At 32.4% G+C, this 14,501-nt stretch overlaps 2 protein-coding genes across 7 annotated transcripts; one reads left to right on the plus strand and one right to left on the minus strand.

Moving 5' to 3' along the window:
* The first annotated feature begins 3,432 nt into the window (after positions 1-3,432).
* Positions 3,433-6,371, plus strand: LOC7480665 (uncharacterized). Of its 6 annotated transcripts, none has more exons than XM_024595981.2 (3): positions 3,433-4,328; positions 4,431-4,855; positions 5,478-6,371. In XM_024595981.2, exons 2-3 carry the CDS (start codon positions 4,457-4,459, stop codon positions 6,261-6,263), a joined length of 1,185 nt encoding a protein of 394 aa, XP_024451749.1. In that variant the 5' UTR covers positions 3,433-4,328; positions 4,431-4,456; the 3' UTR covers positions 6,264-6,371. The 6 variants fall into 6 exon arrangements, with proteins under 6 accessions (XP_024451749.1, XP_052306520.1, XP_052306519.1 ...); XM_052450560.1 differs by having other exon boundaries at positions 3,433-4,312; XM_052450559.1 differs by having other exon boundaries at positions 3,433-4,308.
* An 895-nt stretch (positions 6,372-7,266) lies between these two features.
* LOC7480009 (guanine nucleotide-binding protein subunit gamma 1) lies at positions 7,267-9,703 on the minus strand. The gene is made up of 4 exons (XM_002302047.4): positions 9,193-9,703; positions 7,981-8,033; positions 7,813-7,857; positions 7,267-7,715 (listed from the first exon to the last, which is right to left on the minus strand). Exons 1-4 carry the CDS (start codon positions 9,328-9,330, stop codon positions 7,631-7,633), a joined length of 321 nt encoding a protein of 106 aa, XP_002302083.2. The 5' UTR covers positions 9,331-9,703; the 3' UTR covers positions 7,267-7,630.
* Positions 9,704-14,501: the final 4,798 nt, after the last annotated feature.

Below are 14,501 nucleotides of genomic sequence, written 5' to 3' on the forward strand. Positions count from 1 at the left end.
ACGGCCTCGTTGAAGAAAGCAAGGAACATGGAGTCACTGACTCACTGTGGATACTACCTATGATCATCATTTGTTAACAAAATATTTAGCAATCTTTAGGTCTTCCAATGAAACTTAGGTTAAAATTTATTAAATCGATGCACTTTAATCATATAGTAGCATTAGTGACGTAATGCTAGCTTTAGTTTCCTAGTAATAATAATCTAAAGTGGGATGAGTTGTTTTCTCAAGTACAGACAACGATCCAATATTTCAAAATTAATCTGCATTTGGTACGTCGAATTTAGGAATATATGAACAGATTAAACCTTATATAAATTAATCTGCCTAGTTGTCGGTTTCTTTCTTTTGTTATCGTTTCTTTTTAGTGGAATAAATATAGGCAGAATTTATAGGCTTCACATGGATTAGTAGCCGGTCACTTCAGCTCTTTAACATCACGAGCTGTGTTTTGCGAATATTTTTTTTTCCCAGATTTCTATTGAAACGAAACTAGATGTTGTCATGTTGTTCCAAGGTTGCATGATACTTTTTTTTTTTTGAAAGTATTTTTAAAAATATTTTTCACTTAAAAATTAATTTAAATAATTTTAATATATTAAAGTTAAAAATATAAAATATAAAAAATATTTTGATGTATTTTTAGATAGCATTTGGTATTGTGGTAAGAGTTACTTTTCAAAATATTTTTTACTTGATAATGTATTAACATAATTTTTTAAATATTAATATATTAAAACAATATAAAAATATTTTAAAATTTATTTTAAAATAAAAATAAAATTACAAAAACACACATCCGCTTAGCCAAACGGGCTCGTACACTGCCTTTATACTTTTAAAAGAGGGGAAATTGACAAATTTGAAGTTGAGGACGATAAAATCCATAAAGTGATTATCCACCATGTCATTGCAGGTGATGCAAGATTAACTGGTTCTCTAATCAAAGGCAGCAATGTGATGAATATTTGATTTTAGCTGTGTACAGTTGCAATGTCCAGTACTCCTTCGGTCCAAAAATAATACTAGAGTAGGTGACTGTTTAAGTTGATTAAGGCCTGATTGGAAATGTGGTGTAAATTATATTCCCTTAAATTTAAATGTTTTTTTTTTTGTTAAAAATTATTATTTTTTATATTTTAAGATCATTTCGATGTGTTGATATTAAAAATAATTTTTAAACAAAAAATATTTTAAACCGCAATTACTACCACAATCTACACAAACCAGCACTATCACTGTTATCGCTGGAGATCCCGCACATATGCTGGTATTGGCATATGGTTATATTCCTATCAGATTGTGAGTCGATAAAAGTAAGTTATGAGTATTTTGCGATGAAATGAATAGTTACGATCATCGGAGCTTCTTATCATCCCTCGGAAATTGGGACGCCCTTCAAGGCCTCGAGCATCCCTCATTGGACTTTTTTCCTTCTTCAAATAATTCAGTGCAGTTTCGGCCCTTTTGTCATCGTATGGGCTTTCCCTAGTCCAATGGATGCAGGCAAGAAGATCAGTGTCCACTGTTAAAAGCCCAGCTTCGTTTTCAAAAAACAGTATCTGCATAGATCAACCCAACCCAACCCAACTGTAGAAGTACACGTCATTCTTGATCATAAAACACAATCATTCCTCTCTTATTCGGGTATAAAAGTGTTTTTTTTAAGATCGAATATGTTAATTAACAAAACAACTAAATGATGACGTGGGATTGGTTTAACTTTTCAAATAAATTCTAAAGTAGGTTGATATATTATTTTTCAAACCAGGTTTATGCATTTTGTCTGTCTATTTTTATTTAAAGGAAAAAATATATATAAACAGTGGGTCGTCTGTGAAATGAAAAGGAAAATATTGTCTCCGTTCTAGCTGGAGCTCGAACCCGCAACATGCTCATTTTACACGCATTAACAACCTAAGCTATGAGATAAAGATATTATAACGCAACAAAAACAAATATATTAATCTGATTTACTGTTTATATCTTAGTTTTAAAATCCAGCCGGCCCGGTATCCGGCTACCCCAGGACTGGAACCGGGTCGAGTTTATAAAAAAATAGGGGTGTTAAAAACCCGGTAAGACCCATTGACTGTTTTTTTATTTTTTTACCAAAACGACGTCGTTTTGATTTATAAAAAAACATGGTTGACCCGGGTGACCCGGTCAAAACCTGTGACCCGAGCCTTGGGTTGGGTTTAAAAACACTTGTTTATGCAAACAGTTAAACCAACCTTGTGCATCTCGACTCTATTTTATTGACTCTTTGGGGTTTTTCTTGTTATTTTTTTTAATTTCATCATTTAATGCTAGATTTTTATTAGATTTTATCATTTTGTGTTTAGTTGGTTGTAAATAAGTTTTTGTAATTTTTATTATATAATAAAAAAATTAATTCAATCCAAAAAAGTCTACAACTTTGATTGCAAGGTTGATGGGTTGAATATGATTAACTTATCTTGTCTTTTTTTTTTTTTAAATTTGTCTAATCAACAAAATTATATTGAAAAAATTCTCATATAATTTAATTTAAAAATCAAACTAAAAAGGAGTCAGGTCAAAAATTTCTATATTAAGTTTAAAGATAATATTAATAAGTTTTCTACAATTTAGATATTATTTTTTATGTTTAATAGAATTTTGATTCAATTCACAGCTATAATGTGAGAAATATCCTAATTTCAAGTGGTTCCCCATGTTCATCTAATAATTTCCATTTTAACGAATATGTATTTACACATGTTATTCAGACTGAATTTTTAGTTAAACAAGGTTTTGAATACAAGAAGGAAAAAAAGATGGATCAGGGATTGATTATTTGGTTTCATTAAACTTCAAGGACTAGCTTATGATTGACTAAATAAAATAATAATAATTTCCAAACAAATATAAAAATGTTAAGGGAAAATAAATAGAATCCCTTTAAAACCGTGTGAACTATGTGAAGCAGTTAAAAGCAGATTGTTACACTTACATCAACCAACTCCGAAGTCCAAACTATAACTACCGCTTTCCCCCACGCTCGACCCATTTGGCCCATCACTCGTGAACGCCGAAGCACAACGAGGACCTGCTAGCACGCAATGGTCACGTCTTTGCTGGCCCAACCCAGCATAAGCGATTGAAAAACATTCCAGATTTAACCACTAAACGACTGTGGTTAATTTAAATTTAAATTTACATGAAATAAAAATAAATTAAAAATACAATTTTATATTAGGAGGGGTTTTATTTTATTTATTAAACATTGAATGCGTTAATTGTTATATATATATATATATATATATAATTAATTAATTAACACGGAATATAGTAATAGGATATGAAAAATAATTTCTCAATAAATGTAGTGCTAATTGAAGGTAACAGCGTAGGGAGTTTCTAGCCTCAGTAATTGAACGCTAAGTAGAAAATATTCTGACTAAAAAAAAAAAACTCATGGTGCACAAATAATTAGAGGGTGAGAGGAAAAACTAAGGATCAACGGTCCAATGAAATTGCTAAAGTGTGACAAAATAGTTGATAATACTAAGCGTGAAAGCGGTTTTAAGTAACTATCAAATGAGCTAATCCATACCGGAAAAGTTTTTCAAACAATGAAGAAGGCTGGGAATATAGAGCCAGCCAATCTGCGTAGAGATGTGGTTATGAGCCTCAGCCCAACAAAGCCGAGTCTCTGTTCTTTTGCAATTGGTGTTCCCAGTTCAGGCCAGCTTCAGTATTTTCTTTTCTTGATTATTTTCTTCTTTTCTTGAGCATAATTACTTTTTTTTATTCTTGCTTGAATGGTTTTATTTGTTTTTGTTTTTATTTTCAGTCCAAAGTTTTCCAGTCACTCGAAAAGATTTTAATAAATCTTCTGGGCAGGAGTCGATTTTTTTTTTCAATAAAGAAAATGGTTTTTTTTTGGTTGTGACATATTTCTAGTGCTGATTTTTTCCAAAACATGTTTGGCAACGTTAATTAAAAGTCAAGAGAACTGGTCTGATGTAAAGTATAATATGATGGCTGTTAAATTTTTAAAGCATGAATCTTTTGTTGTAATCCCTCCAAAGTTTGATGAATATATCTTGTATTGTTGAAGGTTTGGTGATTCTTATGTCTGTGTCTCTGTTGATTGCTGTCCATAGATGACCAAAATTTAAATGATGCTTTTTTTGGTATGAAAATGATATATTGGGATTCAGATCTTAACTCTAACACTTTGTATGCTTGATCTGCCAATGCTTAAGATTGCATCCTGCTTTACTGATCTGATCCTTCATCATCGATCTGCTGCAACAAAATGGGATTTTTGAGTGTTTATTGGCAAGTTTGGGAGGAGTCTTGTATAATTTTCTTCCTGTTCATTCTTGTAATGATATTAAAAGATGGCGTATGGATACAACTATAATTATTGTTTTTGCTAAAGTGAATGTTTGTTTTCTCAGGTTCAAGCTCGGGAGACTCTTGAAACATGAAGTTTAAAAAAGGGAATCTGGTGGAGGTTTTAAGAAGAGAACACGACTCATGTGGCTCATGGTTTCCTGCCAGTGTAGTTTCAGCCCGTGGCAATTATTGTAAGATTAGGTATGAATCACATTCAGACAACAACGGAGAGCCAGTCATGGAGAAGGTGCACAAGGAGGATGTCAGGCCTCAGCCCCCTCATAAAAAGAGGAAAAGATGGATTGTTGGTGATGTTGCTGAGATATTTGATTTTCAATGTTGGAGAGAAGGTAAAATTGCGAAGGTGTTGAAGAATAACCTTTTTGTTGTGAGACTGTTTGGGTCCATCCAACTTAAAGAATTTCATGAATCGAATATAAGGATTCAGCAGGCCTGGCGTAGCAATAATTGGTCGGTGATAGGGAAGGTATTTTTTTTCCCTGCTTATGCTTTGGTTTTTTACTAGACCCTTCCATTTTTTTCATAAACCCGTCTCCTCCCCCCATGGATAAATGCTAGTTTAACGAACTTTGAGATTGTATACTGCATTTTGATCTGCAAACTGAAAGGTTGACATTCTCCTTTTAATTTCATTGCATGCAAAAGTTCTCGAGAGATCAGTTTAATGGTAAGCTTTTCTTACCTTTCCCGTATGAGACCATGTAGCACGCGTGCTTCTGCTTGTAAACATGCGTTTTCTGACTTTATGAAGCCATCTTCTGGTCTTGATGTATTCTTTCACTGCAATGTCTCATATAACCAGTTTATTTCTGTGTTAAATCCATGTATTTTCCAGTCATTCACTCCCATACGGCCTGAAGTCTTCTTCGGTGAACCAAGTTGTCATGCTGCTCTTGATAGAAGTCTTTGTTTGCTTTTAGTTTGCATTTTGTTTTCCTCTGCTGTGCATTCAAACGCTCGTGTGAGACCAGTTACGATTTATTTTGAAGAGATTTGGGTCACTTTATTCTTTTAGTCCTAATGGTAAAAGTTTCTAACAAATTTTGTAGGAGAAACTGTTACTGATATCTGAGTAACTTCAATTGCAGGTTGCCCACAATAAAGAATATACCAAAAATTGTACAGAAAATAAGCCAAAGCATTCCGGTAGCTTGATGCGAAGGGCTCCAGTTCTGGTGGTGAGAAAAGATCCATGCTTACGAGAGAAAGATGGACAGAAACACCTCAAGGATGGACACAATAACATCAAAAAGGGTCTTGACCATCAGCATCTCGAAAGATCTTCCAAGGACCTGATTTCTTGTGTGGGAGGATGTCACAAGCAACTTGCGAGGAATCTTCCTTTGTTTAAGCGGGAAGACAGCATATCTGCAGAAAAATTAAGAGTGGATGAGAAATTTAAGGGATCTAGCGAGATGAATGCCAAGGTGGTAAAAGCAACTACTGAGTGGTTATTTACTTCTCCCAGGCCTCGTTTGACTGAAGATAGCAACCTTATAAGTTCTGTTGCTAGTTGTAGATCCAATGGCTCTGTGGATTCCTCCAGTCATAAATTCCAAAAACCATTGGATAATACATCCCACAACTCAGATGCCGAGTCATCATTTCTTTCCTTTTCTGTCATCAAGCGTTTAACTCCTTGTTTTGAACAAAAGCAAGGTGCTGAAATCCATGAACTAGAGTTTCATGCTTATAGGTCCACTGTGCAGGCATTGTATGCTTCAGGTCCTTTAAGTTGGGAGCAAGAGTCACTTCTGACAAATCTTCGCCTGTCCCTTAATATTTCAGATGAGGAACATCTACTCCATCTGAGGCAGCTATTGTCTACCCAAGTCCTGCAATCTTCTTCTTCCCCTAGAATTCTTTCTTTGTAGGTCTACCCATAGATAACTCTGAGATTGGTTCCTGTGGATGTCAAACTACTATAGTACAGTTGTTTTTGTTTGGAAATGCATTAAAATAATATTGTTTTATTTTTTAAATTTATTTTTGACAGTAACTTATTAAAATAATTTGAAATCATAAAAAAATTAATTTGAAATTAAAAAAAATTCAAAAACAAATAAATTCTTAATAGCTGGCGGTGTCGTTGCAACTTCTGATTGTATATCCATGTAGTTCTGAAGTATTGTAGTTTCCATTCCTGAAGGTCGGTAGTGATAGAAATCCTCGTCTTGTACGTGCTGATGGAATTTAGCAGCCCCTCTAGATGAGGTTATTTGTACAAAAAGAATGTTTTGGTCGAGTCAAAATTAAGCTTGCTTCTATATTACATTCGATTCATAGAGCTTGCCTTGCACACATGAAGTTCCTTCCAAGCATCATGCTTTCTCATTTTCATCAGGCATCAAGACTACACAGCTCAGCCTGTGGTTTTATCACAGGTGAGGGCTTTTATAAGATGGGTAGGAGGATTTTGCCTGCAATTGGTGACCAGTTATGAAAATTGTGGCGTCTTTTAGGTTCTGCTTCTTGAAATGAAAATCAAACAAAAGCAAGTTAGTTTCTGCAACATCAATCTATCCTACGTTAAGTGTCTGGAAGTCCGGTGCAATCAGTTCTACAACAGCAGTCTCTTTTGAAGTGATATAAGATCCATTGTATATGGAATGTGCCTCTGTATCAGCATGATTCAACATCGGATTTAGGCCTGTTAGGATTTTTTGGTCTACTAAAATCAATAGTGTCCCAACCGCTGCTATAAAACAACAACGACCTCCATTTCTGACTCGGTGTGAAGAACTCATGGAACCCCTCGAGTCAATCTCGCTTCAAAGGAATATTAGAGGCTATTTAGTTTTTGAAAATGGTTGGATTTCTCATGAGGAACTCACATTTATTCACATGCAGAATTGAGTTGCAGCAGACTTCCTAACATAGGGTGAAAACGCAAATAGCGGTTTATATATGTACAGCCAGCCAACTGCTTTCTGGAAATGCAAAAAATCCCTTCAATGATTCTCAATAGCTATTAAGAATTTGTCAAAGAACAAGAATAACCACTGAAGTAACATTTTCAGCTTGCTGGATGGGAGGATACCACTTTCACCTACTCAAGAGACGGAGAATCTCTGAAAAATGACTTGATTTACAATTTTATCATAACCCAAAGCTTCACTATTGCAGTGCAAAAATTCAATAACCATTCGCTAAAGAAATAAAAAGTGCTTTCATATTTTCCTAGATCTGTTAGATAACATGTCTTGAAGCTTCCAGCAACAAATGTTAAGAGTGCTTCAAATCAGAGTATACTGCACCTGCAACCTTGTGAATCCTGGGCCCCCTCAAACCATCGATCCCACAAGGGGTTTGCAGGGCCATTTGTTCTGTAATGGAAGAAACCAATGAATGAGCATCATGGGCGATAATGATAGGTCATATTAGGAAAACAAGAGGGCATATTTGAGTTGTTAGAGAAGTTACAGTGAGAGTAGGGGATCAGGTATGTTCTCAACATTGCGCAGCAACCTGAGGAGCAACAATACAACGTGTTTCAATCCTAGTAAAGTTCTTTAAAACTTGGAGAAAAGGCTGGGGAGCTATTGAGCAGATCCCTTAGTTTTGAAAATGAAAATCATTTGTTATACTTACTCTTCACACACAATTGATAAATTATCTGTTTTCTCAAGCTCCTCCAACTCTTCCTAAAAAAAGTTGATGAAACAACAAAATAAGATGAATCCAGAATACACTCCAACACTGAGTCCATGCCAATGACGCATAACTTGTATAAAAAAGAAGAAATGGAGATGATAATGCACCCACATTGATTTGCACAACATGGTTTGGAAAAACACTTTTGAGTGCGGAGCAAACTCAACCCCTACTGATAACCTGCAAACTCAACCCCTACTGATAACCTCCACATCAAGACAGTGGGAAACCCTAATATACCAGGTGAAAAGAAGTTGTCTTTGATTCAAGAAATATAGTCAAGAGCAAATGCATAAACCTGTAGCTAGATAGAGATTTTCAGAGACATGTTAATGTTTTATCGCCTTTTCAAATTCTCCACAGATCCACAAAGTCAATGGGGTACTTAATCATAAGCAAACAGTTGTAACTAGCTACAAGTATATAACAGAAATGCTTCAAACCCGTACTACAAGCAGCTGAAGGACTAAACTCTTCCTGACCTAAGAGCCAAAGCTCAATAGCTATTTTTACGGTATACAAATACTGAATTTAGCATAACAAGTACAACAATTACGCCCTGCATTCTTCAATTTTTCCATGAGTCCATTTTCTACACAATAAATTCCATACTTTGAGGTGACTTTCAGTCCTGTACGAAAAATTGCAACATATTAAGCTCTGCTAATTTAGATAACATAACATTTTCCACTTGCATTGACAATAGGAACTCAATTTCAAATTTCTTGAATTAACCATAAAGATTCAATTTTCCTATACAATCGTCTAGCTTACTCCAAAGTTCCCAGCGATCCCTCATACCTCTCTTTTCATGCAATTCAATCAAAGCCAAAACCTTTTTCGATGCCAATGTCCAGTCCAGACCCAGTCAATACATTAAGCATAAACCTAAGCCAATGTCCAGTCAACGGTCTTACATGCTAAAATAAGGAAATAATCTAAGCATCATCTTTCGCATCATTTCCAGTGATCTAAGATAGAATAAGCTAAGGACGCAGCAACATTCATAACGAACAATATTTTCCTATAAAACAAACCTAAAAGGCACATCTCATACACTAAAACCTCAAAATCATGTAGGCTCGCTCTGACATTTATTATGTCCATCCAAAAACAAAAGGCAGAAAAATGACAGAAATCGAAACCGACCTCCAAAAACTTCATTTCTTGCTCCACGCGCTTCAGCTCTGCAAGAATCCGGTGCTTTCCTCTCGTATCAGCTACCACTGACGCTCCTCCACCACCACCAACTTGTTCATCAACCGACGAAGCCGTTTCAGACTCCATTTCTTTTTCCGGCAACAGTTAAGTTCCCACACCTCAAATATCACTCCTTTCTCTTTTTTCTTGTATTTCGAAATATCCCACTTCACCGCATTAAATTGAAAACAAGAATCTGTTAATACAACCCTGTAGATTGATCTACAGCCAAACAGAAGGCAGAGAAAATGTCCCTACGATTCTTCGACTTTTCTTTATGGTAGGGGAGTCCTCCTCCTCGAGGCTCTGGCTGTTTTTATTTTATTTCTTTTTTGAGAGGGCAGAAAATACAGCGACTTTTTTTCTTCTTTCCTTTGAAAGCTGCTTTACTTTTGCCTCAAAATGATTTTTTTACTTTCACCACCCAATTCCATATTAGTCCCTATACTCTTTGAATTTATTTTATTGAGACCTTCTACTTTCCTTTCCTTTCCTTTTCTTTTTCTTTTTATGGTATTGATTAGATCTCTATACTTTATGTTATGTCTATGATATGGTCCCTCCATCAATAATAATATGATGAGTTTATCTGTAGATGAAAATATTAATCTAATTAATTAAATAAAAAGCTAAAATCAATCATTATTTTACTGTAAATTCACACATTAAAATTACTATTTTGCCCTTGATAACACAAAACTTATCACTTAGTTAAAATGATCTTTTCCACTAGATTAAATTATCAATTCATAGTTCAATGGATATATAGGAATTTTACTTTTTAGTTGCCGAATAAAATTATTAAACTACCCTTGAAAGCTAAGATAATTGAATTTAAGGAGAGGGGCTTTTCAAGCATTTCAAGATTTTTTACACATTAAGATATTCGAATCACCCTTAAAATTAAAATTTCTTGAAATTAAGGTAAAAGTTGTTATCATTATCTCATATAGATTTTTTTTATAATTGATAAATTGACTTGGGACATTTAAGATTTTTAATAAAAATATAATATTATTTTAAATAAAAAATTAATATTTCGTGTAACGAACCCTTTAGCAAGTGGGAGGCGCACACATCATTTGAGCGGCACTTGTAGCACCTCCCAATAGCCAAACACCATATTTTGTTGTGATGTTCGAAGTGTCAAGCTACCCCTTTCATGGTGGTAAGACGTATGTCGCCTTCCCCTACACGGTGTAGCTCTTACAATGATTTTTCTTCTCCCTCTCTTTTCTCTCCCTCCATCCTTGAAACACGTGTTGTCCTTGCAAAAATTCATAAAAGTGTGGTCATTTGTTAATTTTATTACATTTTATTCTTATTCTTTTGATTGTATCAAAATTAATTTATTTGTTTTTCAATTTCATCTTTTGACATTTGATTTTTTTATCAAATTTAGTCATCGTTTTTTTTATTGTTATTTGGTTTTTTCTTGTACTTTTCTTGATTATTTTCCTTTTCAATTACATTCCTTATAATTTGATTTCATTTTATTTTTATATCAATTTTGGTCCTTATTATTTTCAATCCTATTTTGTTGATTGTTTTTCAACTTTACCCCTCATTATTTGGTTTATTGATAATTTGACTTTATAATTTTTATGATTTTGCTTTTTTTGATTCAATCCGTTATGACTCGTGTCATGGATTTAAGAGATTAGATCAAGTTGGATTTGGTCTTTTTTATATTATTTTTTTAAATTGATTTTTTTTTAATTATATTGTTCAATATTGTATTTGGGTAGGGATATTTGGCGGGACAATATAGAAAAAACATTAAAGACTTTGTTTCAACGAAAATATAAGAGAAAGAGAAAGACATCATCAAGGTGAGCTATGATGTAGATGTTTCAATATGTTGTTGTCTTCCAAGAGGTTAGTTGAAGCAAGCTAGTTGACCCAATCATTTCATCTTTCAAGAAATTGATCTAGTTTTGTCCGACTTGAGCTTTTTCTTTATTTTGCATGGCTTAGTTTTATGTAGTGTTTCGAGAAAAATTGAACTTTCAAATTGTACTTTATGCTTGTTTTTAGAGGATGAGTCATTTGAAGATTTGAGATCTAAATGTTCTTTTATCGATTTGAATTACCCTTGGATTACTACTATGAGCAACTTCACCTTGCATTTATTGTCTCCATTTTGGACATAAATGTTTACCATGTGATAATTTATTGAATATATTAATCAGTTCATTTTAGGAATAAAAATTCAAAATTTGTATTTATTCAAAAAAAAAAAATATATATATATATATATGAACAATAGATATTTTTATTATTAAAATCAAATAACAATACAGTTTATTTTAGATATTATGTTTTACGGTGATTTTCATTTTTCTTTTAGCACAATCAACTATTTATAAAAAAATCTCTAAAAATTAGTTAGAATTTCTAGTAACTATAAAATTAGACGGCGATTTATTTTTTTATATATATATTTTTACCCCTTTCAAATAATTAAGTTTGTTGAGATATCTCCATGGCATTATTTTAAAAAATTATCAAAAATAAATTCAATTTTTCAAGTACTAATTTTATTTAATTTCTTAAAAATTAATGTTAAATTACTTCTTTAGTAGTAATTTTAATTATAATATCATAACAATTTGACTATCAAATAGTTAATGATTTTACTTCCAGCAAAAAAGCACGTTATTTTATAATTATAATCTAATAATTTAATATTTGTAATCTTATGTTTTCTCATAACGAACCATAATGGAGCCAAGCGTGCTCATAATTTCAAAGGGTGATGCATTCGGTTATTATTTTAACTTATATTTCAAAAAATATATATATATATATTGCAATCTATATTTTATTCAACGCGTAGGTCCTTTACTACATGCATATATTAAAATGTTTGTAGTGCTATGAGTTCGCCCACGAGCAAATAAATAACCTACTAGATTTTATTGTTTTTGCCTACGCTATGCTATGGGATTAAGTTAATTTTTTTTAACATAAAAAAATATTTTAATAATAATAATTTTAGTGAACTCTTGTTAATTTAATTAACCCACCATCCAAAATAACCTTAGAGAAAAAAAAAAACTTAATACCCAATAGCCTAACATCAAATGATGAAATAAAATAAAAAAACTAAAGTTAAATCATGCTAATCTTCAGAACTAGTTACTTTGATCATGAGGCTGAGATGACCATACAAAAAACTAAAAACAATTTTAAACAAAATTCTTAACCATTAAAAAATTAAAAATAAACAAATAATAATCAAAACAATGCAAACCTAATATGATATAGAAACTAATGAAATAAAATAATGAGAGAATTAATTAAAAATAAAATAAAATAAAATAAAATAAAAGGATAAAAAAAATAATTAAAAGAATGAGAACCAAAATTGGATTAAAATAAACAAATGAAATAAAATGTCGAGGGGCAAAATTGAAGAAAAAACAAAATAAAAAAAGGATAAAAAAGAGTAATTAAAAAAATTAGGACTAAATCTAGAAAAAAAAATATTGAGAGACAAAATTGAAAGAAAAAAAAAGAAAAGGATAAAAATAAATAATCAAGAGAATGAGTACCATATCTTTATATATATATATATATATATATATATATATATAAGAAAAAGGATGAAGCTGAAAACAAATCTAAAGAAAAAAAATTCAAAATAAAGAAAAATCAATTAAAAGAAAGAGAATCATAATTGATTTTTTTCTTCTTTATTTTTTGTTATCAAAATAATACTATTTTTACTTTTTAGCCGAATAAAAAATCAAGTGATTAGCCAGGAAAAAATTATGTCAAAATCCAACGATTTTTTTTGTTATTATTTTTTTTATCAAAATAATATCATTTTAACTTCCTGCATGATAAAAAATTTGATTGATCCTGATAGCCTTAGTCATTTGACCTAACCAATGACCTAGAACATAACGGAGGTTGACTCCCGGGTCGAGTTTTAAAAGCATGGCAAAAACCAAATATGATATGAAAACTCAATGAAATAAAACAACGAGGGATGAATTTGCAAAAAAAAATAATCAAGAAGAGAATTGAAAATAAAAGGATTTGCAATCATAAGAATGAGGGATCAAATTCAATAAAAAACAATGAATTAAAATCAAATAATTAGGGATTAAATCAAAAAATAAAATTCAATATGAAAAAAATAAAAGCAAAATAAAAAGGAATCAAACAAAGAGGATTGAATTTGATAAAAAAAAATCAAATGACAAGAGATGAAATTAAAAACAAATAAATCAAACTCGATACAATTAAAAGATTGAGGACCACTCATCAATTTTACAAGGCCAATATACCTTTTAAGGTGTAGGAGAGAGAAAAGAGAAGGAATGAGAAAAATTATCATCAGAGCTCCACCGTGCCATAGAGGTTGACACACACCAACTCATCGTGTGGAGGATAGCACGATGCTTCAAACTCCATCATGAAAAGCGACCAACGGCTACCAAGAGGAGTCATATGCATCACCCAAAAGATACAAGCATCTTCCACTTATTGGCACATGCAATAATTTTTATTTCTTTATCAAAAGTTAAACCCAAGGGCTATTTTCTAATTCCACTCCGTAAAAAATATGAAAATCTCAAAAAACCCTTAATTATAAGTTGTGTTGTTTTTTTTTATTGGCATTGATATCAACTTTGAAAACATCCCTTCTTTGAAATTTATATAAACATGTAGACAATTAAAATATACATAGAAAATTGTTCTTTGTTGAATTTCAAACAAGACATGTAAGATTTCCATATTAGGTGGCCAACTAAGAATTATTTTAATTTTTTGTTTATTATTTGATTAATTAACATGCATATTGTTGGCGGCCACCACCACGAAGATGCCTCTTGCCAAAATTGTCTTTCTTGATAGGTCTTCCGTCCTCCACACTTGGCAAAGTGCCTTTCTTTTTCGAGCGACAGACGGAACTAACCTCATTCGGCCAGCAAAGTGCCTTTCAATGCTGTCCTTTTCTGTTTGTTTTTTTTATTCATTTCCTCGATATGGCACATGCCATTGCAAGGTCCATAAAGCCTCAAGATCAGTAAATTGCCTCCTGCTTCAATCCTCCCATAGGACTCGGATCCGATTCTCCATGCCAATAGGAAGAATGAACATAACCCACTTCCAATGGTGCTGTAATTCACACTATTTTACAGTCTTGATGAGAGATTAAGCGTTTGGACTTTAGCAGAAAATCTCAAGTAATCTTGCAAATTAAGGTTACACTAAATCAAGAAATGCGATACATGCACGAGCAA

The sequence above is a fragment of the Populus trichocarpa genome, chromosome 2 (assembly GCF_000002775.5).
Source record: "Populus trichocarpa isolate Nisqually-1 chromosome 2, P.trichocarpa_v4.1, whole genome shotgun sequence".
NCBI lineage: Eukaryota > Viridiplantae > Streptophyta > Magnoliopsida > Malpighiales > Salicaceae > Populus > Populus trichocarpa.

Bases quoted from the DNA above. Each gene is read 5' to 3' on its own strand.
- LOC7480665 (XM_024595981.2), top strand. From the start codon at position 4,457: ATGAAGTTTAAAAAAGGGAATCTGGTGGAGGTTTTAAGAAGAGAACAC. The intron at 4,856-5,477 runs GTATTTTTTTTC...CTTCAATTGCAG, and splicing joins ATTGGTCGGTGATAGGGAAG to GTTGCCCACAATAAAGAATA.
- LOC7480009 (XM_002302047.4), bottom strand. From the start codon at position 9,330: ATGGAGTCTGAAACGGCTTCGTCGGTTGATGAACAAGTTGGTGGTGGT. The intron at 8,034-9,192 runs GTCGGTTTCGAT...AACTTTTTTTAG, and splicing joins AAGAAATGAAGTTTTTGGAG to GAAGAGTTGGAGGAGCTTGA. The intron at 7,858-7,980 runs GTAAGTATAACA...GTTGCTCCTCAG, and splicing joins TTATCAATTGTGTGTGAAGA to GTTGCTGCGCAATGTTGAGA.